General features: G+C 48.8%; 2 protein-coding genes and 1 long non-coding RNA gene across 6 annotated transcripts in view; 1 reads left to right on the plus strand and 2 right to left on the minus strand.

Annotated features, from left to right (window-relative positions):
• Positions 1–50: 50 nt before the first annotated feature.
• On the minus strand, positions 51–16,311 carry LOC136104561 (uncharacterized). 2 transcript variants are annotated; one of them, XR_010651780.2, is made up of 10 exons: positions 16,092–16,311; positions 10,184–14,318; positions 9,247–9,340; positions 8,956–9,077; positions 8,694–8,850; positions 6,947–7,226; positions 5,705–5,855; positions 4,232–4,352; positions 1,827–1,951; positions 51–170 (listed from the first exon to the last, which is right to left on the minus strand). It is a non-coding gene; the product is annotated as an uncharacterized lncRNA (long non-coding RNA). The 2 variants fall into 2 exon arrangements; XR_011740225.1 differs by lacking the exon at positions 4,232–4,352.
• Positions 7,038–18,067, plus strand: PLA2G12B (phospholipase A2 group XIIB). 2 transcript variants are annotated; one of them, XM_065843627.2, is made up of 4 exons: positions 7,038–7,272; positions 12,773–12,861; positions 14,130–14,295; positions 16,118–18,067. In XM_065843627.2, exons 1-4 carry the CDS (start codon positions 7,038–7,040, stop codon positions 16,234–16,236), a joined length of 609 nt encoding a protein of 202 aa, XP_065699699.1. In that variant the 3' UTR covers positions 16,237–18,067. The 2 variants fall into 2 exon arrangements, with proteins under 2 accessions (XP_065699699.1, XP_065699700.1); XM_065843628.2 differs by having other exon boundaries at positions 12,773–12,849.
• A 1,701-nt stretch (positions 18,068–19,768) lies between these two features.
• OIT3 (oncoprotein induced transcript 3) overlaps positions 19,769–25,322 on the minus strand; it is a 29,275-nt gene continuing 23,721 nt past the window's right edge. For both annotated transcript variants that reach the window (XM_065842939.2, XM_065842936.2), the window contains exons 8-9: positions 22,269–22,368; positions 19,769–20,719 (exon numbers count right to left, since the gene is read on the minus strand). In XM_065842939.2, coding sequence (XP_065699011.1) covers positions 20,534–20,719; positions 22,269–22,368 — 286 coding nt within the window. In that variant the 3' untranslated portion in view covers positions 19,769–20,533. The remainder of the gene's footprint in view (positions 20,720–22,268; positions 22,369–25,322) is intronic.

The following is a 25,322-nucleotide window of genomic DNA, read 5'->3' on the forward strand; positions in this document are numbered from 1 at the left end:
TTTGATCACTAAATTGTAATAATTAAAAAAAACCCCATACTGACCTGAGTTTTCTCCCCTTCACGCGGTGTCGTTCATCTCCATTGCTAACCATGGTTTTCTCTTTCCCATCTGTTTTACTTCCTTAAGCTCCAGAAGTAACTGTGGCTGCAGGTCCATCCGGCCGCTTCCTGCAAATACAAGAACACGATGGACAATGTGGTGTTGGGAGTCTTTGGGGCATTAATTTTCCCTCAGTAGCTCCAGGGCATCTGTAAATGCTTTTAGAAAAGCCAATCCTGCATAGTTAACAAGCATAATTCTTTTTATCAACATGTTGCTACCATGAGCACATTCAGAAAACAGCAGCTCGTTGTGCTATTGCAGAAAAGCTTTTATTTTTCCCCTCAAGTGAGCAGAGGACTGACGACACGTTAAAATAATTGAAAGCTTAAAACTGTAAAATTTAAATATTAACTAAAAATATTACTGACTGCTTTAGGTACTGCTGTAGTGGAAGAAAACAGTATGGTCTTTACATGTCAAATGAAGAAAGGAATGGCCGCAGCAATGAGAAATCACAGCGCTATTAAGCAATGGAGGGCTGTTTTGTTTTCCCCATCTCTGTTCAACCAACAGCAAAAGGTGAACTTGAGAGACGTTGGGGAAGTTTGCTCAACAGTTCCCTCCCCTCAACTGCCCATCCTTCCAGAGTTAAACAGCATTTTAATGACAGGCTCTAAGAGGCGTCACTCGGCCAGTAAAAATGGGTTAGTGCACGGCTTTTTAAAGCACCGAACTACTCAATGACTCGCAAGTCTTGGGGGAAGAAAAATAGTTTGCCTTGTGACAGTGGAATATTTCACTTAGTTTAAAAAAAAGATAATCCCTCAAAACTAAAGCTCAAGTCTGCTGAGGCACGTCAGATCAAAGCGTTCAGATTGCTAGAAGAGAAGGGGTAAGCTTAATTTTTTTAACTGCAGACAATCTGTATTTCCTCTTTTCTCCTGTGCACACCTGTCCGTGCACCCAACGCTAACTGTGAGGGGTTGCACAGGTGCTGCTGCTTGCTGCCTCACGCCTGCGTTTCTCAAAGGGCTTTTGGATCAAGAGCGGGGCTCCTGTGTGAATCTAGTTCTGTATTGACAACCATTTGGCTCACAGTGACTGACAATTGAGAAATTGCCTTACTATTAAGGACTTTTGTAATAAAAATTTTAATGTAAAAAAAAAAAAAAAGGGCTTAAAATAAAAGCCACTGCCATTAGCAGTGAAAAATCCTCCACATTAAACTCCCTTCCTATGTGGCTGTTGTAAATCCGATCTCAGGCTGAGATTTTTATCACCGTATGTGTTTCCTGGAAACCAAGCTCATTTGTTTCACTCCATCATCTAGGCAGGCAGGTGCAGAAGATGCTCATACCACAAATTGCTATTAAACACGTTCTCAGACCCAAACTTGGCATCTCAGTTGGAAACACACCATGCTATGAACTGCGGAGCGGTGGGCAGATAATCCCGGGCTGGAAGCACGTTGTGCTCAAAAACTGGCGAAAAGGAGCTGACGTGCTGGGAGGGAGGAGGGCGGCTCAGCCCCTTGTCTGCCTAACGTGCTGATTTATGGCAGTGGCTGGTGTGAGATTTAACAGTGACATGGGAACTGCACGAGCTTCTGGCTTGAAACTCAAAGCAGGCACAGCAAAGGGGCAGCTGCTGAGAGACCCTTCTCCAGGGATGACAAATCCATCCATTTCCTGAAGCCAAGAGATCATAGTTCTAGGGAGGGGAAGAATGATCAGAGCATCCTACAACAAGACGCCCCCAGCACGACAGGAGACAGCACTTACCTGTAGGAAGGTCTGGTTGATGGCTTCCACAATCAAGATTTCTGCAGTTCATACGCTATGGCTGTTCCTCTGTTTCACTCTTTCAGAACAGTGGAGCTCATACTTCATTTGTGGGCATCAGGAACCTGCGAAAAAGCACAGCATGGGCTCGTCAGAAGCCTTGATCCCTTTGCCTGTGGAATGGAGCCTTGCGCTGCTGATACAGCACTTGGCTTGCGGCTGAAGAACTGCCCTCCCCCTTCCCCACGCAGCTCATGTGCTTGCAGATTTGGCAGCCACAGCATAGGAAATACGGCTAAAGTGTACCAGCATTTTTTTAATTTTGGAAATGTGAATCGATTCCATCCCAGGCTACCCCACTCAAGCTGCTACGCTGCTGCCGTGTCCCGCTCGGCAAGCTGGGCCAGCACCAGAACACAAGCAGCTGAGTGGCACTGGCCTTTCAGAGGACAGGGCTTACTCCAACCCTCTGAGCTTTTTGGGGTGTTTCCTCGCCCCAGGTGGGTAGTGGCTGAAGTGGGGCTGCCCCTTTTGGGTAGATGTGGCCATTGAGCTGGTATTACCAAGCCAGCAGCACAGGGGCTTCATGTGACGAGATGCAGGACCAGAGCAAGAACTTGAGTGCAGCTCCCTCAAGGACCTTAACCACCCACCCGCCTTCCTGCAGCCGCTGGACTCCGACCTGCCTGAGAGGGACTCGGGCGTTTCATCATCCAGCTACATTTCCTGTTCCAATAACCAGTGACTCACTCAGCTCCCAAACCAGGCTTGGAACCAACTGCAGATTACCCACTAACCTTAACCACAAGTGCCTATCGTCCCCACTTTAGGCTGAGCTTAAACGTAGTCAGCTCTGCCTCCGTTTGCAGGAGCTGCCAAGAGTCTGACAGTGTCGCTGGGACTGACTGACACATTGCAGCCCAAGGGCTGCTCTAAATTTAAGCATTACAGAGTCAGAAATGAATGCACAGAGTCAGGAGCTGCTCACCCCGAGGTCAAGATGAGGTTCAGAAACACCAGTCATCAAGAGTTCACTGTCGTGGCAAACAACATCTGTGTCTCCCAAATCTTAAACGAGAGAAAGATTGGCACAGGGAGGGGGTATCTGCAACCGCGGTGGGTCAGACAAGCTGCAGGTACCCGCTGTGCACACCTGCTTCACCGAGCCCTCACTTCTGCAGCTGTTGAGCAGCAATTCCCCGAGATAACTGTGTGTGGGGGGAGGTTTTGTGTAGCTGTTGAGTATGGATAAGGATCATGGCTGAAAACATTGTGACTAGTTCAGCCAGAAGAAGACACATTCAGAGCAGGGGGAACTGCGATCTTCATATCAACGATGAGCTCACGAGCCACAGATCAGGCCGGCTAACTGACCGGAGATGGAGGATGTGGTGGAGGGCACATAGCCCCATCTCCTGATATGCCCAGCCTGGCAAACAAAGGGGAAAAGTTGAGACCCCTTTATCATGGCCCAGGGCTTGTAGAAACTTGATGATCTTTTGCAATCACCATTTCCCCCTGGATTTCTGCACAACACAAAGGGAGACCCTCAACGTGGTCCAGGACTTGTCCAGACTTTCCCTCTTTGACAATCACCACTTCTGCCCCCCTCCCCCCCGCCCCGAGACTTTCCTCTACTCTGGGAGCTATAAAAAGCTCACCCTAAAACAGCATGGGGGGGAATACCAGTCTCACCTAAGGGCCTGTCCAGTCTCACAGGAGGGAACACCAGTCTTCACCAAGGGAATATCAGCTCGGCCTCACCCAGAGAATACCAGCACCGTGAGGACCCTCACTCTGAACCAGACATCGGAGGATGCTGCGCTCCCGACCCCAGCATCCTCGCCGTGGAACACCAGTGCCATACATCATCGTACAAGTCCTGTCATCCACACCATGGGGCCATAAGAGACTGGATCCCTCACTCTTTTCTTTTTTCCTTTCTCTCCGCTCTTTCCTTCTCCTCTTTTTTCTATACCCCCATTTCTTTGTCTCTCCTTCCGTATACATATTACTCTCTTTCTCACCTTAGTTTTCCTTCCTTCTCTACCACTTTCTTCCTCTCTTTCCCTTTTGAACATATAAGGGTAACACCACCTTTAAGCTCTGCTGTTGATTTCTGGTTAAATTTCATATTATAGCTACCGATGGTTACCAATATACTGCTCGTAGTAGGACTTGTGCTATTAATGTGTTGATAAGTTCTGTTATACCTTTGCCAAGTCACCATTCGCTGTAACCAATATTTCAACAAGTACCTTTAGTAAAACTCACAATTGAATTGGACCCCGGAGGTGATTGTCTGTCATTCACTTCACATAACCGCGCAGAATTAACCCAGAGTTAACTCACACGTGGTCTCATCTGTTGAGTCAGGGCGCGTGTCACGTCTAGAGTTAACTCACCCCATCTGTTGGAACGGGACAGTAGCGTTTGTTAGTTTTACTCAATCCTCCATGTTTCCTGGTCTTCGGATCGCGAAGTTCGGGTGCAACCAAGCTTCTTGCAGCTGGACTGAAAATGTATCTGGAGACGAATCGGCGGGGGGATGGAAAGAAGCAGCACTAAGGAAAGAGGATGGCGCATCCCCAGGGCAGGGAAAAGGGGCTGCCACATTTTGGGAGAGCACCTAAAGATTGCTTTTTCATTCACAAACTTTTGCTTTGACACAACAAGTGATGAATTTGCAGGGAAGTTTCCAACTCCTCTTTCCCAGGCTCTGCGCTTTGCCAGGTGCTCCCCCCGCCCTTTTCCACTTTCCTAACTATTGTAATTCTGACTGATTTTGCAAACAGTCCCCTGCAGGCTGCATGTCCCGCCTGGCGCAGCATGGACAACTCATGCAACAGGCATTTTGCACCCTCTGCAGTCCCGCCAGCATTTTTTCCGTCTGTCCACGTTCAGCAGCACATGGATGAGCCACCAGGGACTACGGGATGACGAAGAAAAGCCGCGTTCTGGAAGTGCCTCCAGAGCAACCCTAAAAGGCTCCGCAAAAAAGCGTGGCACCAAGTACAGCCACCCAGGGGTTTTACGCTGTGTTTCCAAGCTATTTCTGAATAGCTATTTTGCTCTTTTTTTTACATTAACTGCTGCCGGGCCGTTTCTGAGGGTGGAGAGCACTAGGGCCACAAACCAGCACATCACGCAGGGCAGTGATTCAGCCAACAGAGACAGAGCACGGGATTGCTGAACCCTTATTTCCCTTTACTGGGGCTCCTTGACAACAAATTCAAGGGACAGCGACCCATTTACCCCCACGACTGACAGGCCCAAGCTCTCCAGCCCTGCCCTGCGAAGTGCTTTCACAGTGGAGCCCTCACTTCACGAGCGTCTCCACTGCTCTGTGCCCGCGATGACACCCTGTTCCACAAAGGCTCACCAGAGGCACAGACTTGCTGGTTCTCAGGCTCGGGAGAACGAACCATCCAGTAACAACCTGGCACCTCTAGCTCAACCCAAAACATCACCCTAATTTCTCATCAGGCACTGCAGCGCTCCATCTCTTCATCTGCAGCTTAGGCACTGCCAACCTCCCTTACTGATGGGGTCTGCCTCTCTCTTTGGGTTTATCTCCCAAAAACCAGCGCTTGTTTGAGGATCCCTTGGGACGTCCTGCACGCTGTAACTCAGCGTCCTCCTGTGGGCTGGGACAGCAGCTCCGGCTATGGAACAGTGTTTAGAGAGGCACCACACAGGCATCAGCTGTGTCTGTACAACCAAATCACCTCTGCATGCCAACATGAGGAGCCCCCACGCCCCCTTCTGAGGGGCACTGAGCACGAACGTGGTCAGCGGTGGGCACAAGAACAGATGGAACACAAAGGCAGCAGCTTGCCCCGGCTTGTTTGCTTCTCCTCCCCACTTCTTTGACTCACCTGTTGGAGAAGCCAAGACTCAGCTGTGGTCCCTCCTCCTCACCCCACATCGGGAGCACAGGACGTAGGCCCATATGCAGCAAGGCTCAGGCACTCGGGCGCTGCAGAGCTCTGGAGTTCCAGAAGTACCAACGCGGCAGGGCTGAGTCTCCTGCAAAACAATAAAACGTCAGAATTTGCACTTACGTTTGCTATGCATTTGAAAGACCCACTGCCTGTCTCCTCTTTGTCCCTGGAGAGTCTCTGCTCAACAGCCTGGCCAGTCAAACAGAAATGGCTGCTGAAGCTGGCCACTGGAGTCCACAGACATCAGTCCATCTGCTCTTTCAGAGGGGCGGTGTTGTGCTGCAGCACATCCATAAAGCTTTCCAAGAGCAGCCAGAGCCTTCCCATGCCGTTTCCCTTCTCTATTCTTGATCAGTAGTTTGCGCTGTCTTTTGCTGTTGGTGTTTGTTCTTTTTTTTTTTTTTGTTGTCACACAACAATAGCAACAACCAGCCATCTAACATCAGCCTTCGGGACTCCCATCATAGGCCAATATTAATCTATATCATTGATCCTCTAACTGGAGGGGACTCACCAAGGGTTTGCCCCAAATGCTGTGTTTCTAGACCCAGACTTGCAGCAGCAACACCCACGATGCCCACCAGCACCCTCAAGCCAGAGCAGGACAGGGTGCTCCCTGCCACCTGTTTCTGTCCCAGGCACGTCCCTGCCAGGCAGCCTGTTCTGGGGGTGTCAGCCCTGGGGTGCTGCAGGTTTTGTGAGGAGTGATGCCTCACAGCACCCAGGCTGGGTGGATGTCTCATCCCACCCCATTACATGCCTAGGAAGAAGGCAAGGGGTGCTCCTTATCCTCAGGCTGCTCATGATCCATTACTCCCATTACCTGAGCAGCAGAAATTCTGGACAAGGAGATACTCTTGATCTCCCAGCAGGTTGGGGAGGGAGAGGGGCAGCCCGTGTGGTGCCGGTGGGGCAGGTGGAGGGTCCCCCGTGTGCCACACAACCCAGCCAGGCCCTGCTCAGCACCCCAGGGACCAGTCCCTTTGCGGGAGGCTGAAGCCCCAGTGCGGCAGGGGCTGAGCCCACTCCAGCAGGATTGTGCAAATGCAAACCCTGGTGTTTCTCTGTGAGGCGAACTTGGTCCAGATCTCCGCTGTGCACTTTGCACTCTGATTGCGGTGACCTCATGCTGGGTCCCTCAGCAGTGTTTAAAGTCCAGGGGAGACGGGAACTCACCTGCCTCCTACGCACAACGGCTCGGTCCCCCTCCTCCCTGCCTGCACATCTGCCTGGACGGGGGCTCTGGGGCCTGGATCTCGACTGCAGCATGCGGCTGCTTTTCCAGGCAGCGGTTCTGTGCCTGACGCTGGGCTTGAGGCAATGCACCGAGGAAACGACACAGGAGAACACAGTCCACCAAGCTCCCCGAGCAGAGTCACCCTATTCAGACTGGGGCATCGAGACCATCCGGGACAGCTTTGAAACAGTCAACAGCTACTTCGACTCCTTCTTGGAGCTGCTTGGGGGAAAAAACGGCGTTTGTCAGTACAGATGTCGATATGGTAAGTGAACCTCACTCCTGCTGCCACCCCTCTCCTCGCCCTTTCCCCTCTTTCCCTCTCGTGTGGAAACTCACAGCACTTTCCTTCCCCAAGACCACAACCAGCTCCTATCCGTGACCTGACCCCTGCGCTGCTCGGCACCAAAAAGTCACACAACTCCTCTGGTAGTGCCAACACAGGCACACCAAACCCTCCTGTTTTCCTCTCAGACTGATCTTGAAGCCAATGCTCTGTGTGCAAGGGGACAAGTGGAGAGGATGCGGGTTTTACAGGAAGGGCACAGAGGTGATCAGGCTGCCTGGAGCCCTGCAGAGAAGGAGCAGGGTGGGCAGCGAGGCCCTGGAGGGGAGAACAGGTTTGCAGGCCCTGCGAATCTGACTCAGAGGGGGTTGTGTCACCAGCAGCCCTAATCTCAGCAACCTTCGGAGTGTCATTATTCAGCAGTTGGCTAACAGCATGGGCCAGAAGTGGGGAGATAACAGCAAGGTACACGAGCGGTCACCACGGAGGAACCTTTAGTACTCAAGGTAGAATGAGGCAGCTGCCACTTGCCTGGACTTTAGAGTGATTTTACTAAAAAAGAAGGGTTTGGTTTGTTCTGGGAGCAGGACAAAGGGGGTGACATCTCAGGGGGAGCAGGCAGGGCAGGGGACTGGGTGTGCAGAGCTCTGGGGAGTGCTGAGCAGGCAGAGGCACCAGCAGCACCAGCCACCAGCAGGATTCCTGCTGAAACAACCTGTTTGGGAACAGCAAGGAGGTTTCCTACAGACTGTGTCCTCTCCCCGGCCTCCCACAACCGCCCCCTCAGCAACAACCGTCCTCCGTCACCTCAGCTTGCCCAGCCACAACTGCCAGTCAGCCCTTTTCCCACCACCTTCATCCCATGTCCCTAGTGCCAGCCTGGGCAAGATGCTGGTGAGCAGGGAGGCAATTTCGACCCCTCTCCTTCCTCTTCATAGACACAGACTCCATGCTCTGGAGAGATCCCACCGACTCAGGTGCAGTCTGCAGACATCACATTTCCTCCCAAACACGGGCTGCACGCTATTCCTCTCCAGCCTGCACAGGGCTGTCTGTAAATGCTCCCCGAGAGACGCAGCCGGGGGGAAGAAGCATCTCCCACCCTGCCTCGGCCAGCAGCGAGGGTGTCGGGGGCAACAGATGCTGCAGGGCCGGGACCCCAGCTCCCTGTCAGGGCAAGAGGGCAGGTGGGCCACCCTTAGCCAAAGTGGGGCCACAAGGAGAGTTTTAAATCAGCCTTAAAGTTGTTCAGTTTGTTTTGGTTTGTTTCTAAACGATGTTTATACATCTGTCCTCCCGCTCCTGCCAGCTCTGCTCCCCAGGCCCCATGCTAACAGCAAACAGGGAGCAGCAAGCCAGGCTGATATTCAGAGCTCGTTTCAGGGAGCCTGAGGACTCACCAAGTCCTGGAGAAGTCATTGCTCTTGGGCACATCCCGAGGCCAGGACTCTCCCTGATCCTGCACTCTGGGCAGGGGAAAAAGCATCTCCATGGAGCGGTGCAAACACTTGCCTGCTCCCTGAGAGCATCCCGCATCTTACTGAAGAAATGTTTTACCTAGAATGGAAAACAAACGAGCACGTTGTTAGCCCTGTTCTCATCCTCTGCTGAACAACTCATTAACCACTGGCTGGAGGAGTAAACTATTGAAAAGTTGCCCACCTGCCTCCAAGAGTCTTTCTGGACCCTTCCAGGACCATTTGTTCATGCTGGTCTCTAGCACAGACACTGCAAACTGCAAGTGGAGGGGACGTAGCGATGATCCCAAACCGGTGAGACCCAGTCTGTGCTCAGAACAACAAACACAAACCATCTTCATCATCTTCCTGCTGAATCAGGGGCCAATTGCTTTTTCCCCAGGCACAAAGAAAAATTATGCTTTCTACTCCCTTTCATTTCAGTCAAGAGACACCGATAATAGCTTATTTTGCCACGATAAAGGTCAGGACTCACCTGTGATTGCCACATCCATCTTCAGTTGAGCACGTAGCACTTGGCTGTTCTGGCTCTAGGACTCTCCTCTTGGTTTTTCAGCAGCTAGTGAGGTCTGAAAACAAACAACTTGATGGATTACTCCCTTAAACCAGGACATTAGGGTTACACTCGCATTTGCTGGCAAATATCTCCTTCTCCTCACAAAATCTCTTTCTTGGCATCTTTGTCGGGGGGAAACAGCCTGAACTGGAAGTAAATCTCTTGATAGCTTCCTTCAGCTGTCTGGCCAGGCAGGACTTCAAAGTTTTGCCCAACATTTGGTCCTGGGCAGGGGGGGAGGGGAGGGTGTTACGATGAGGAGGAACATCCAGGCTGTGGGAAAAGAGCCTTTAAAGCCAGACTCTCCACATAGTGCTAGAAGGCTGTGGTATGTGCAGCAAGATCTGCTCAAAGCCTGCGGTGCAGTAGTAACAATGGACCACTCAAAACAGCAAAGAGCCCCAAGATCATCTATTCACCCACCAATACATTCACTTCCCGCTGCCAGTGTACCAGTACCGCAGTGCCTGAGACCTCCTGCATCGCCAGCAGCTGTTCCAGCCAGCTGGCCATTTTCCAGTCTCTTGGCACAGCTACAACAGCCTGGAGATATTAAAATGCATTAGGGAAACGTGCTTCCCATTATAAACTCAACTTCTCTCTCCTCTAAGGCCGTGCCAACGAGGCAGTGCCCTGAAACAGATCTTTTTCCCAAGAACAGGCTTCCTCAGCGATGCTTCTATGCATCAGCATCACTCCTCAGCGTGGGGCTGGGCAGGGCCCGCTGTGCTGGCAGCTGTCTTTGGTGTCCCCCAGCGATGGCCTGCAGCAACCACACAGACCGCAACAGGCCCCTGGTGAAACGCCACTAGAAAACAGCCAGAGTGACCCTCCAAGTCCCTTCCCTGTCGCAGACCTGTCCATAATGAAGAGCAAGCAACGAATGATGACGAGAGCACGGAGTGGAGGCCCATGGAGAGTCAGGAACACTGATTATTTCTGTTTTGCTTTTGTTTTCCTGTTAGCTAGAAAACAAGAGGTAGGAGAGAGGTTAACTTTGGTGTCTCAGACTTTATCTGCTGAGAAAGAGTTCACAAAGGGGCACTTTACAAATGATTAAGCTTTGTTTTACAGAGAGGAGGGGGCAGGTTTCCTGCAAGGGCTCATCTTGAAGGCAGTTCAATGTTTTGTTGGTCACCACAATTCTCAAGTCAGATTTTTGTTTCCTCGGGACAACTTTCTAAGACATTATAATAGCTGTAACTTCGGCTTAACAGTTTTCTCTGGAAACTCAGCTATCTCCATATCCCCAGGCAGTCTCACTTCTACTGCGGCTTGCCACCTTATCCCATTAATTGACAATATGCTGCAGGAACATAACTTAATTGTCAATATTACAAGCAAGTCATTAAAACTTGACCCCATCCTGCAAAATCCACTTTGGATTTTGAACTTTCCTCTGCCTCATCCCTCAGTTCAGGAACATTTAAATTCTGAGTCCCAATGCTCATCCCCTTCCAAAAGAACAACTAGACTGTACACTGCACTCAGACCTGGGTGCTCATTGTATCGCACGTGAGCCTTGGGTTATATAGATTCAGCCCATATATAGACATAATTCCTTCTCTCAATAGCATAAACATGAAAATAGCATAATGTGCAATGTGTTGTGAGCTCAGAACTTACCTCGCATCAGCGTAACCCAACGGACTTGAGCTATGTTTTGGTGCGAAGATAATCCTATAACGATGGCGTGCTGCAACCAACTGATTTGTGCCCTTTGTCTACCTGCTCTAAATAACAATGCTTTCTGCACTAAAATATTACATCTGGAGCAGATCTGACCTATTCAAAAGGGGCCAAAAAAGGTAGAAACACAGTAGTAACTGCTGTACTGAGAAACCCTTTCCCAGAGAAATGCCATCACCTGGTGGTAACATCAACTAGAGGCTTTATCTTGGCTTGCAGACAGTTAAATCCTTGGTGCACAGTGCATTTCTGTAGGCTTGAAGAAAATTGGCTATTAGCATCTCACAGCTGGATGGGATTTCAGTTTGTTGTTTATTTCTTGCAAATCTGTTGTTTAAACAAAACCTCTCTGGCAATTTTTTAATTTAGAAGGTGATGGGAACATTCCTACGTCAGGCCTTTTGAGGCGTTTGCCTGTGAGGGCTTCTCAAGAACACAGCAGATCTGTGGTTATATTAACCACTGGTACTTTAGGTACCTTGACAGAAAAGAGTGTCCTGAAAAATTAACAGTGCTGACAAGAAAACAGTGGAAGTGTTTATAAGAACCCAACCCTGCCTGAAGGGCTAAATTAGATCTATTTTTATGTCTATATAAATTCTCTAGCAGTGCTCAGGGAAGCAGAAACTTAACCCTAGAGGTGATGGGCTTAGAGAAGGCTCAACTCACACATTTTTTTGGTTGGAACATTCACACAGCTTACAAAGGTTCCCCAGAGCAGAGTTCAAAGGTCTTGTTTTAACACCTCGTTTTGCAGCCGAGATCTTCCTTTTGTAAACCCAGTTGGGCCAGAGCAGAACCAGCACTGAACACAAACCAAGAGACAGTAGAGAGAAAGCTGACTCTATGCCGGGCTGGTCTCCGTGACTTCTCCGGTGGAGAATCCTCTTCCACCTTTAAACAAGCTCCTCGCACAGCTGAGTCAAGCCAAGTAAAGTAGAAGAAATTGCTGCTGATCGCCAGCCATCTGCTGGACTCTTTCTACACTGGATAACTATTCACAAAGGAAATTCTTGCTCCTCTGTGCCTAAGAAGCACACTTGGGGAGAGCAGAGAAAAAGGGACAGAAATTATTTGTAAAATGTGGCAGTGCATCACCACCTGCAGAACACGGACCAAGACGACCTCCTGCTCCGAGCAATGTCAGACACGCACGGTCTAGCACAATTTTGCAGAGATCCATACCTCACCAACACTCTGAGAATGAACTGAGGATAGAAAGAAATGCCCTTGCTAAGCTAGTGGGTTAGCTGGTGGTTTCTTGGAGGAGTTTAAAACCCAGCCAAGGAGATCCCGGTTGTGCGGAGCTCTCAGGAAGCACGTGAAAAAGCTCCTAGGAGATTCGGGAGGTCCGAGGCACTAACTACAGCATGAAGGGCTGCTCAACCACACAGTCCAATGCTGCAGAGAGGGACTTGCCCATTTTTAAGAGCTGGGGAGAGTCTCAGACCTAGGGACTGAACTCAGACCATTTTATACATTTGAGAAGCACTGGGGACCCAACTTACGCACAACCCAGTGCTCCAGTAGCCATGCCAGAGGAAATACAAGCTAAGCCAGGCTGCTGAGCCTCGCCAGGAGTGAGCTGAGAGCAGCCTCAGCCAGTGCTAGCACCTTTCCTTCACTCCTTGCATCTCCTGGAGGAGAATGAAGTGTTTGGAGATGCAGGCCAAAGGGGAGCTGCCTGTCACTCCTTGCTTTTTGGTGCTACTCTCGGGAAGAATGGTGTTCCTAACATTTTTCCTTTCTTTCTCAGGGAAGGCTCCAATGCCGCGACCTCACTACAAACCCCAAGAACCCAACGGCTGTAGCTCCTATTTTCTGGGGCTCAAGGTACCTGAAAGTGTATGTACTGCCGCAGCCCCCATTCCCAAACGATGCGGTTCTCTAACCACAGCAACCACCTCATAATATTGGGGAGGGAAAAGGCTACACAGTGACTGTGTGACGGCTTCTCTTGGTAGCTGAAGCCAGAGCTCTGGAAAAGCCAGGAAATATCGCTTAAGAAAAGGGGGTACCCGGCCAAGCAGAGCACCATATGGAGAAATGTATTTTATCAAGGCCTTGAGCAATCCCGTGCCCTTGTGATAGAACAGGGAGCACGTTCAACACTGGGCAGCTCAATGACAGAGCATGATGTGCAAACAGCAATACTTGAATGCATTCTCCATACCTGGCCCTTCATCCCCTCCCATGCCTTTTGCCTTTGCCAAGGACTGAAATAAACCTGTGGGGTTTATTACTGCACCCACTTGTTATTTTAAAAGCAATTAATATCAGAATCACCAGGAAAAGCACTCCCATGAGGCTCTACGAGCAAGAATTACTATTTAGCTCATGCATTACTGCTGCCCATGAGGCCTGCAGCACTTAGGCTCTGAAAAACCCTCTCTTTACAGCCCATTTTTCATGTTAGAGTAATTCCTGAAACTACATTTCATTGCAAACCTTGTGAGCATTTCTGTGGTCCCTCCTCCTTATGCAGGCAGTCATGAGCGCTGAGCGCAATGAAGAAACAATTCGTCTCCTACATACTACACGAGAAAGGCCAAAAAGAGGAAGAATTTACAACAAACCAATGAGTCCAGTCTGTCCGGTCGACAGGCCTTCTGCCCCATCACCCCCATAGCACCTCTAAGCGAGCACAACTTCCCTGCCCGAGCTGTATTTGTGCTTGGCCTTGCAAGTGCATCTGTGAAAAATTAGGCATTGATAACACTTGTAGCAGATTTATTAGGCCAAAAAAGTGGGACTTGTCAGGTTGGGGGAAAAGGAGGAAAGAGAAAAGGGGCCTTTGCCACTGCTGGCAAGGACAGGACGCTCTCCAGTGAGCTCTGCCAAATGAGAACCAGCAAATGGTCATGGAGGGCCTGTTCCCCATCTCCCTGCCAGAGGTGACAGACAGAAGAGAAGCGAATGTGGTCTGTCCTGTATTAATGTCACCACTTTCTTTACATGGTAAGGGAAAAGCATGTTTTCTCTCCTCCTGCCCCAGCTGTTGGGGGTAGCTTCTGGAAAAGAAGCCAGCTGCGCTCTGCAAAACCTCACCCAGTTGCAGCTGTTTGAGCCTGAGGCCAGGAGGCAGCCATGGGACACTTCTTTTCTCTCCCCAGCTAGATTTGGGCATCCCTGCCATGACCAAGTGCTGTAACCAGCTGGATATTTGTTACGACACCTGCGGGGCCAACAAATACCGGTGCGACGCCAAGTTCCGCTGGTGCCTCCACTCCATCTGCTCCGACCTCAAGCGCAGCCTCGGGTTTGTCTCCAAGGTGGAAGGTAGGCTTCCTGGCTCGCAGCCCCTGTGGAGGGAACAGGGAGGTGAGGGAGGGCAGGCAGCCCTTTTCCTTGCCAAAAGAAACAAAAGTCTGCAGTAGGGAGCAGCGCATCTGTCCTGTGCTTGTCACAGATGAGCTGAGTGAGAACACATGGTTCTGAGATCTGCACACACACACTCTTCTGTCCCAAGACCGGACACCTAGAATTATTTACATTTGGAAAACATTACAAAACACATGTGCAAAGAAGGAAAAAGAACCAACAAAACAAAACCCTGGAAGCAATTCCTTCAACCTTTGGATGCCTGCTGTGAGAGTTCAAACTCTTTCACAGGAGATCAAAAACCCTTCCAGAGCCAGTAAGCTACACGCTGAAACCTGTACATGGCCAAGGGCCAACAAACTGGGAGAGCCAAGGACAGGGGCTGTCTGAGAGCTGGTTCACAGGTAAGAGATGACGATGGCAGCAGGGACACACCACAGCATGGGTGGTGGCTGAGCCGCTGTAGGGAGGTCTGGATGGCTCAGGGGCCCCTGTGCTGACAAAGATCTAGTGACATGTCAGCAGTTCAAGAGCCACCCTGGTTTTGCCTAAGTTTAAAGCCTCAGTCTACAAGTTTGAGAAGAGCTTTTTGGTAAAGGCTGCGTTTGGTAACCTCTGTGAAAGAGTGTCCAGGCCACCAAGACAAAACAAAGATGCGGCCTGAGATACAAGTACTACAGGCCAAGTACAGCCAATCTTTTATGGTCATCCTTATCCACAGGCCCACTCTCCTTGGCTGAGCCAAGCCACCCCTGGCTACAGTCAAGCAGGACTAGATTCCTCCAGCATCTCTTGGTTGTCTCAGGAAGCACGAGTGTTGCTAACATGAACAAACATCTGAGCCATCCTCTCCTCCCCTTGTTCTGCCTCCTCTCGCCTTGTGCTCTGTACCTGCTGCTCCGAGGAGCTCCTGTCACACAGTTCTCCGCCACCATCCCAGCTCTTCTCTGGGATTCCTTCCCCTGAGTCAGTGGGAGTTCAGAGACAGCAGGCAGGGGAAGAGCAGCTGCACTCCCTTCACGTGGGCACAAACATCCCAGCTGCAGCAAAGCCTCAGTTTTCCCACTGACATGCTGCCACCTCTCCAACTGAGCAGACTCCCAAAGCAGCAGAAGCAGAGTGAGTTGCTCAGAGAGGCCAAGATGAGAGGAGACAGTCCCAAAGACCTTCCCAAATCTATTACACATAGAGCAGTCGATATTAGTGCCAGTGAGTAAGCTCTAAAAGACCTAGCCTTAGCCCATTTTTTTAATGGCAAGCTGTTTTGGGCTTATTTTGGGGAAGAGAAGGGGCTAGTAGTAAGGCAGACCATAACAGCTCCACTGTTGCAGCTGCAGTAGGATTTTTCATGCTGGCTGGCAGCTGGCATTGTACCTCCCAAAAAAGCAGGAAAGCTTGGTTAGTAGTGGCTATAGGCAACGGAGGGGAGAAGGAGCCAGGAAAGGCAGTATCATGGAGGTCTGCTGGGACACCTACTTGTTAAACAGTGCTATTTGCAGTGCCGCACATGGTCCATCAATGAGAAAAGCCTGAGAGAGGCTAGAAAGGAGGGGGGTTAGGGAGAGGGAAGTTAGTGCCAGATTGGTGCCACCCTAGGGAGAAGAGAGCCCTCCGTTCAGCAGAAGGGAACCTCTGGATTTAGAAAAACCGCAACACCCACGCTTCCAACTGCAAATACCACACAAGTCAGTGCAGGGCTCAGGCTAGAGGGCTTCCACCCAGCCCTCAGACAGCCCCAAGTGCCTGTTACTCACCTCCCTGATCTTTTCCTCCGCTGCAGCTTGCGAATCTGTCGCAGACACCGTGTTCAACGCCGTCTGGACCCTCGGCTGCCGGCCCTTCATGAACAGCCAAAGGAGCGCCTGCATTTGCAACGAGGAAGAGCGAGATGAATTGTGAGGAAGAGCAGACACCCGGACTCCACGAGCCTGCTGCAAAGCGTCCCCTCTCTGACACCGCACCTCAGCACAGCGATTTCTCTCTGGCCTCGCATGGCACGGGGGGACTCGGGCCAAGCAACACACATCAACTACAGCTTTTGGGCAGAGGCAAGCAAAAGGGGAGATGGCCTGTGGCTATAAGAGCAGTGGTGCCTGCTGTCCACCACAGATGCAATTCAACAGTCCTACCCCTTTCCAAGTCCATCGGCCTGAATGATCCGATGCCAATTTTCTCTACAGCCTGATCAGGAGAGAGAGACAAGATGTAGTGATGGTTATAAACAAGGGGCTTCATTTGTTTATTTGCCTTAGACACACGTGTATTAGCTCCCCTAGCCCCTTAACTCCCTAATTTGCAGTGCAAGGCATTAGGTTTCTGCAACCCCTGAAAATCCCAGTGCATGGACACATTATTTACATTTTTCCACCACTGGTGACAGACTGAAGAAGAGGGGTAATTTACTTTCAGTATGTTGCTCATACCCATCCCTGGCGTTCTCCAGCCTATCATTATACACCCTGAGACAACTGCTCATTCAAATACTTGTTGGATCCCCAAAACGATCTAAAACATCCAGGGATTCAGTAAGCATGAGAAGGACTTCAAGTGTGTTTGATACAGGCACAACTCCTCAAATATGGGCAGAAGGGAACCAAAGCTCATCGTGCCTGAGATGTGAAATCCCAGCACTCTCCCATAGTCTCAGGAGACAAAGCCACTTTTCTTTGGCAGCACCATCCAGACCTATTTAATTATCTTCCTCCTATATCATTATACAAAGCTTTTCACTTAGGATCCCTTTTTATACAAAATGGTTGGGTGTCCACCTCCAGCTTTTGCACAAGAGAAACAGGAGGCTCATGGTTGCTTTGGATGAGATATGCAAAATCCTGGAGGCTTATCTGTCAGGCGGGGCAGGGCTTAGATGGTACCTTTGTGGGACAGAGATGCTGCCAGCTGAGGAGTCATCAGTAGTCTCAGACAAGCATCCTTTCCAAAACACAGTTAATGCTTCCATCTGCTACGGGGAGCTTTTATCGCATGCAAAATTAGGGTTTAAAGTGGTCTATGGAATTTCATCTCCATAGAACGTTTGCAGACAGCTCTCATCTGCGTTTCTTGTTGAAAGGAAGTTGCTGCTGGGTGCGCGTGCGATGCCACATAAATACTTCAGTGTCTTCTGCAAACATATTTATGGTTATGTTCTTCCATCTGCCACAGAAAAGCTGAGGCTACAGAAGGGTGATTTCACAAGAATGGAAAGAGTTCATCTTAGTTATTTTTCTCCTAGTTTGTGTTTAAATGTATGCACGGAGCTATAAATTATTCAAGCCTCGTATTCCTGTTCTTGCCAGTCATCTTTGCTTTACAGTGAGCAGCAATGAGATATTCACCTGGCCCCAAACAGACTGAAACACCAAGACCCTACTGGTATTAAGACCAGGAAAATGTAAGTGACCACATGATGGGTACTGGGCTATTTTCCATTAAGGAGGTCCTTAATTTACACTGATCAGACACAATGACATCCTTTCCTAGCCATGCTAATTCACTGGAGAGTGAATACCGCATTGCCAGGGTTCATTGCAGTGTGTCAATCAGAGCATGAGGCTGCACAGACAATCTGATCACCTGTCTAAGAAACACATATTTTTGGCTAAGAATGGGAAGGAAACATTTCTTGCTCCAGACACTTCCCAAATTTTGTATTTTGTTGGTGAAATGCTGCCTGTTGACAGTTCTAAATGTGAGCATACTCTTACGATTAAATGACAAAATTTAAAAACAATGACAACAATCTATCTTGTCTACGCTCAGTAGCCGGCTGGCTGGCAAACGTCTTAAAGCATTTTATAGCTCAAGTGATACCAGGTTAAAGCTAAACCAAGCAACTGACAACAGATGATGATATTCACTGGAGAAATGGAAGGGTTCTGAAAAGAAACGATCTACACACTGAGGCTTTGGAGACACCACGAGTATAAATAATCATTTCTTCATGCTTTCAGACCACCATTCATCCCAAAACACTACCGACTGCTACATGCAGGGCATTAGTGCATTTTCCTCTCCAAAATTAAGCTGTGGTAATCTGAAAAACCCCATGAGCAGCTCTACAAAGAAACTTTTGAGCCTGTAAGTGGTGGCAGGGACTCAAAACACCAGATAATCCTGCATGGGAGAAAATCAGTGCATGAAGTACAGTAAAACTCGTACAGCCAAACTAGAAACCGTCTTTGCTCCCACCCTGTTCTGAACAAGACAACGACACTGTGCTCACCCGACGGCTTCCTGTCGGTGGGATTATTTGCAATTCTTGCTGATGTTCAACCCATTTGGTCAGCGTGCCCTCTCCTACCAATGGTTCCTCAAACAGCAATCTCCACTTCTGCTGAGGACATAAAAGCAGGGACTGCGACAGTATAAAATACATGTTTCCTCCCGGACATCCAATGTTGAGATGTTTGCTTTACATCCTAAGAGAGAAGGAGGTGGCAGCAGCCAGAACAGCCACACACGTCGGGCAGCCCTGATGCAGCTGGGATTTTGAAGTACAGTTGGCTGTGTTGGTCGGACCCTTGGGAGCTCCAGCGTTTCCTCCCCTCATTACTCTTACAGATAATTTAACTAAAAAGTTGCATGCATTTGTCAGGAAGAACCAAATAATGTGCACAATAACAGAAATAAGCCAGGAAACGAACCTTTCCCTCCACCGCTACCCCATGTCCCTTTCACACGAACAAGGCTGCACAGACAATCTGATCACCCATCTAATAAACACATATTTTTGGCTAGGAATGGGAAGGAACTCCAGTTGCCTCTCCAGAAAGCACCAGATAATTAATTTCATTGCCTGGAGTTTTTTTCATTTCCTTTTCATCCGTGTATGGTTAGATAACACATGAAAAGTGTCTTTCCATTATATATTTACTTATCATCATGGAAACATTTGCATTTATTCTAACACACACACACATGCACACATGTTCCCAAACTGGAAAAGCAGCCCTAGAACCATTTAGAAAAATCCTGAAACACGCAGCCCATCACATGCCCGTTCCTCACTAGAATCTCACTCACCAGAGGAAATAAATCTGTGAAGTGGAATATCACTGAGGTGATTTGTGTCTCCCTTCTAAGTGCTCCCTTCAAACAGACTCCTTATTCCATTTGAAAGCAGCAACCAATTTTGGTCTAGGCAGCAATTTGGCTGCTTTCAGCTGAAGTAGAAAGTGGGTAACATAGGCTGGGGGGACTTCTCACCTGCCAGGAGACTGCGAATGCACACAGTCACTCAGACAACGCTGCCACATCTCCTGCCACCAGGCTTGCTGGGGACAACTGTCCTGAGGACTACCCACGTTACAAATGATTGTTGTAAACACCTAACGAGCATTCCTCTAATCCCTCCGTCAAAGCCACAGCCTCTCTAGACCAGGGTAATGCAGTGCAACCTTCAAACAAAGACTTGGCAGCGTCACACTTGGGAGCGGGGGGGTTGATAAATGTTTAATGGTCTTTTTCTTACAATCAAGATGCTATAGCACTTACAAAAGGCACCACAGTTTTGATGCGGGAAGAAGTGGGAGAAAAATAATGATACACTAAATGCAAGAGTGTTAAACTGCACGCAATCATCAAAAGACACTAAAAAAAAAATCAAGTTTTATTAAATACCTTTTACTACTTAGAAATAACATTTAAATGTGTCTGTGATAGATCTGAGCTTTAGCTGCCTGTAGCAACAACCATTTTACAGCTCCAAGGATCTTACATGTTACGAGATATATATTTTTATACATATTTTTATTAATGCTCATCCAAAATCTCAGCTTCAGCATCATTCACAGAATTGCATAGCAAACACGTTCAGCTATGATACTATTTGTACTGTCTGATGAAAGAACGGCTTGAATAACATTTCTTTAGTCAATGAGAGGGTCCTGTGGAGCCTGCAGACGGATACGGGGAAAGACAAAGTTGGGTAACACTTAAGGCCTGCAAAGCAATAGGCTCCCTTCAACCAAAGGGTTGTTGGTAAGAAATGCAGGTAAAAATCAAACTGTTCTGCAGTCCAGGTCACACTCAGTGTGCCAAACATAAATCACAAATAATCACCACGCAGTTAGGGAAACAAGTCCTGAGGTTCAAGTGGGGCTTTACCAAACACCCCTTGTTTCTCAAACAACCACAAAAAAAGGCATTGATAAGGAAGGTTGGTCTTGGGCAGAGATGCTGCTCCAGTGGGTGGGTTTTAGTCGTCAAAATCTATTCTGATGGGGCCACCTGTCAGGATGTGGTTTGCCCCGCGACCAGATTCCTCCTCTTCCTCCTCCTCAGTCGCAGCCGACCTGCGCACCCGCCTCCGGCAGCCCTGGGCGCAGCGAGAGCTCTCGTCCAGCGCCCCGCAGACGAGGATGCGGCAATGCAGGAACACCTCCTGGAGGGTGGCAAGACAGCAGGCCAAGTCAACGCGTGGTGTTGGGAATCAGAATCCATTTCAATAAGGTCTTTATCCACTGTTGCCATCCCCAACCAAACTGGCTGCTCCATTTTCTTATGCGCCCAGGAAAGGGGACATTTTCTAAGTGCCTGGCTGAGATCTTAGAGCGTGGCATCTCCTTCTCTGCAGACATTCAAACCCGCCTGGACACCTTCCTGTGTAACCTCATCTGGGTGTTCCTGCTCCAGCGGGGGGATTGCACTGGATGAGCTTTTGAGGTCCCTTCCAATCCCTGACATTCTGTGATTCTATGATCTGTCTGTTAGCCAAGGGCGAGACACGGAATACGAAAGCATGAAATTATGCTCCAGAGGAAGGGATGAAAATGTCCAGAATAAGCTTGGAAATGCTCGCATGAACTGGTAGGAGCTGCATGGTAGGAAGCAGGCCAAGAAGGCATGAAGGCCCACAAGGAGATGGAAACACAAGGAAGAATTTGATGCAAGTTGAGAAAACATGAAGCTAGGAGACTGAGGGGCAAAGGAGGAAAACGCAGGTTGCTGAGGGCTAAGACTGGTAGCAGTGGGGAGAAGGAGAACACAAAGCGCAGGCAGACAGCTGCCTTTTCTCTCAGCACACTAAAGGATTGCTGCTCCCTGCCCTCTAAATGACAAGGAGAATAAGCAAGACCCCTGCAAGCAGCAATTAGGAAAGGAAATATTTGTGAATGGTTCGTTGGTCAATGGTGAAAGTTTGAAGCAAAATCCATTGCACAGGCCAGGAGGATGCAGGCTGGAGGCAGCAGTGGCAACCAGCCGGCCAGGCAACATTTCTGAATTTGGAAAGATCTCATCTGTTTTAACCCTCCCGAGGCTCTCCAGGAACTGGATAGGCAGCTTTATGCCTTTTGGAGCAAGCAGCATTGGTTGAGCATCACAACAGTGACAGAAAGACCTGACTTCTTCTAGCACAGAAAAGCAAAGGTATTTGCATTAGGAAAATGGCATTATCCTTCAACTCTCCTCCCACTACAAAGCTTCTGCCCCAGTGCACCACCAGCCTGGATGGCCTGGTTTCACCTGGAATTAAACAGTACAGGAGCTTTGTATCTGGAAACCTGGTATCTATACTCACAAGAGATGGGGAAAGATATAAGATGGAAGAGATTCAAAACTGTAGACTGTCATGTTTTAAAGATAGGACACTGCGTAACGTGCCTAACTCAACAGGTTTCTGTTTGGTGACTGGGAACGCTTTTCTCTCCCAGCATACAAGTCCACTAAGACTACCCTATAAACAACAATTATTTTAACCTGCTATCGCAGTGACGTTCCACAACTGTCCTTTCTATTTTATTTTAGTTGTTTTCATCACTCTTTCCTAAAATAAGTGTGTCGGGCTCCTGAAAGACACAACTGCTGGGACGGGCAGAGCAGCATCTGCCTTGGGCCGACCATTTGCACTCTAGTGTTAGCCAACTCTCTGCTGAGACTCTTCAGTCAGATCAGGGCTGATGCAATATCTAATAGGTGATTTTGGAACTTACCTTGTTGTCTTTGCCCACAAACTTGAACACAGGAACCTGGAAATGCTTGGCGAGATGGTCCTTTGACGTGTACTGCTTCACGGAATCATCAGAAACGCAGCTGAGGAAAGCAGAGGAATAAGCTTTAATGGGTTTCCCAGAAATGGAAAGAGAAAAAACATCCCAGCCTATTCAGCCAGAGAAAGGGGAGGAGGTCCCGGCTGTCTCAGTCCATGTTACTTCCTCTTTGGTCACAGGAGAAAATTGGGGAACGATGGGTAAAAAGACCAGTGATGATAATGGCATCTCCAGACATGAACAGCTCAGGACAAGGAGTTGGCAGGACACAGTCCGGTCCCCTCGGCAGACGCGCTGCCAGAGAGCTGCAGGCACGGCTGTCCTCATTTCACCTTCCTGTGCAACGGTCTGCAGTGAGCAACACAGTATATGCTGTATAGACAGTATATAATGTGTTACGTATGCTCTGCACATACACGTATTTGTACATAAATCACACTTAAAATGAATAGGCTGTTACCCATGTTACTAAAATATCACAGATGATACTTCTAAAAAACCACGATCTATCTTGCTCTAAAACATTTATATTTTTCTTCCCGCTGGACTTGATCAGACACCTCAAATTCACCACAGCTAAAATTAATAATTTCCATTTCTCCATCACTAGCACTATAGAGTCATGTGAGAGGTCACAGAACTGCAATAAAACAAACCACTTTTATAAAAAGTTATGTTTCAGGTGCAGTCTATTTATAAACTATTACAGCCTGTTTACAGTTCGACAGAGAAACAGTCAGACAAAAAGTTACAGTGGTTTGATATTTACTGCTGCCTACTGCAAAGCTGTAGCCATGTTGAGAGGCCCACGTGCTGCTTTTGCGTTCCATCTTTACACCAGAAATATGTAAGGCGTTGTCAGAAATGCTGACATTTGACATGTTCAATTATTAAACAGCAGCAAACCCCACATCTATACGTAGCTCTGCTTTCACAGAACGCGCGTTTGGAAATCTCTATGCTTTTTGGCTGACGGGGCTCCGTGGGTGAGAGCTCTGCCATCCCTCCCAAAACGGTCCTTCTCTGTGTGCAGTAGAGCAGTGCGTGTTCATGGAAGCACTAAGTATTGGTCTGATTATAACGTTATTCTCACCACCACATATTTCTGTAGCTTTTCTAAGCCAATGGAGGTCACAGTCTGAAGGGGGATATCCCTGTCTGCAGCACTTGTCTAGTTAACTTGCCCTGGGAGGCATAGATGAAAAGGTATCCAAGGGGAGCTAATAAATTAAGACTGTGCATCTAGAAATATTGACATAGATTCCTTCCCCTTGAGGCCAGACACTAGATGTAAGTTGTTTAGGATAAGACTGCTTTTAAAAGTAGCATTCCTGAAGGCATCTGATTGTCAAGAATGACAGTTAAAGATTTTTCATAAGTGACCAGCCAAGCTTTGGGGTCATAAAGTCAACTCATAGGCATGTCCTCACTTGCGAGCATAGAAACTGTGATGCTTCTTGGACACTGGCTCAGAATGACTCCTAAATCCCAGGTTCTCCAAAGGTTCTTTGCTCTGGTGGCAAGAAACCTACTGGTTTGGGGCTAGGGAGAGGGAAGATGGAAGAACAAGGAAGAAACGGGGATACGTGGAGCCAAGCATGCTGAGTATGTCGTGCTGCAACGCATGAGAAAAAAGAGCTCAGAATCCTCCCTGGTCAAGCCCTGTTGTGCTGTGCATGGGGCCATACCACATCCCACCCTCTCCTAGGAACCCCCCAGCCCCTGCTTCCCACCTCAGAGAGGTGAGAAGGCAGCAGGGAGCACAGGTATGGAAGGAAAACGAGTGACTCAAACGTCCCTCTCCTGGGCAGAATGTGCTCAGGTCAGGAGCAGAGAGCGGCTGTGCCATGGGAACTGTGCTCTGGCCCTCTCGCTGGCGGGCTGTAGGGTAGAGAGGAGGGCTTGGAGAATGAAATCACCACCTCGGCCGCCCAAGGTGGAACAAGACGAGCCTTGCAATGGAACTACCTTAAGCACATCATGCTCAGATAAATCACAGCTCCCGGCCACATCGCATTACAAGGGATTGCCCTCAGCGACACAACCTTGCTCTGATGCCCCAGGGAGCTGCAGTGTTTATCGCCTGTGCAATCAGTCAATGCCTTTTCTTTATTTTTGGTTTGAGAATAACGAAGAATGAGATGAGAGCTGCCTTGGGGCTGACAGGCTGGGCTAGCAGCAGTACAGGCTGTCACAGAGACAGCAGGGAGGGACCTAGGAAAACCCTGATTTCCAGCACGGTCAAATCAGCATAGGGAGAAGGTTGAGGAGTCCCAGAGAAAAAGGCTCCCACCTCTTGCCAGCTGGAGAATTAACAGGGAAAAAAGCAGGAGAGGGAATTTTCCCATCCTCAGGCTAAGGTATATCCCCTCAAATTTACACAGTGTTTACCTCTGGGAGCTCCAGTTAACTCCTGCAGGCCTGATGCTACATAATCAAACATTTAAAAATCCCATCTTTATTGCCTTGGGCTTTTGGGCCTAGGTTGATAGAAAGAAATTGGGTTATTACAGAACTGTTTGGAACAGGGAGAAATCAGCAGCGTACTCAGCTAATTTTACTTTTTAATTGCCGCGAGCACGCAGAGAAAACAAACTCCAGTTAGCTCAATGGCAGATCATCAGCCTTTGGTCTAAGTGAGTGGATCCATTTAAACACAGCACAGATCAGGGGGGCTGCAGTGATGGCTGGAGAACCGAGCAGGAGGAACGAGGCTCCAGTCCATCAGTGAAGTTTTAATGCCCTCTGCAGGATAATGGTACCAAAGGGGCTGCTGGTGCTGTAAATCCTCTGAGTAGTGCTGCGGTAAATTCAAGATATGACATTTTCTGCCTTCTCCCTTCATCTCAGGTTTTGGCCACTGGTTTGAATCCCACCATTTTCAGTCAAGGTGGGAAGTGAATGCATGTTTGGAGCCTTGACTGTTTACAGAGTTCGCAGGAACAGCCAAGCCAGGGAGTCAATAAATCAATCCTTCCATTACAGATCTGCTTATAA

This window comes from Patagioenas fasciata, chromosome 8, assembly GCF_037038585.1.
Source record: "Patagioenas fasciata isolate bPatFas1 chromosome 8, bPatFas1.hap1, whole genome shotgun sequence".
Taxonomy (NCBI): Eukaryota; Metazoa; Chordata; class Aves; order Columbiformes; family Columbidae; genus Patagioenas; species Patagioenas fasciata.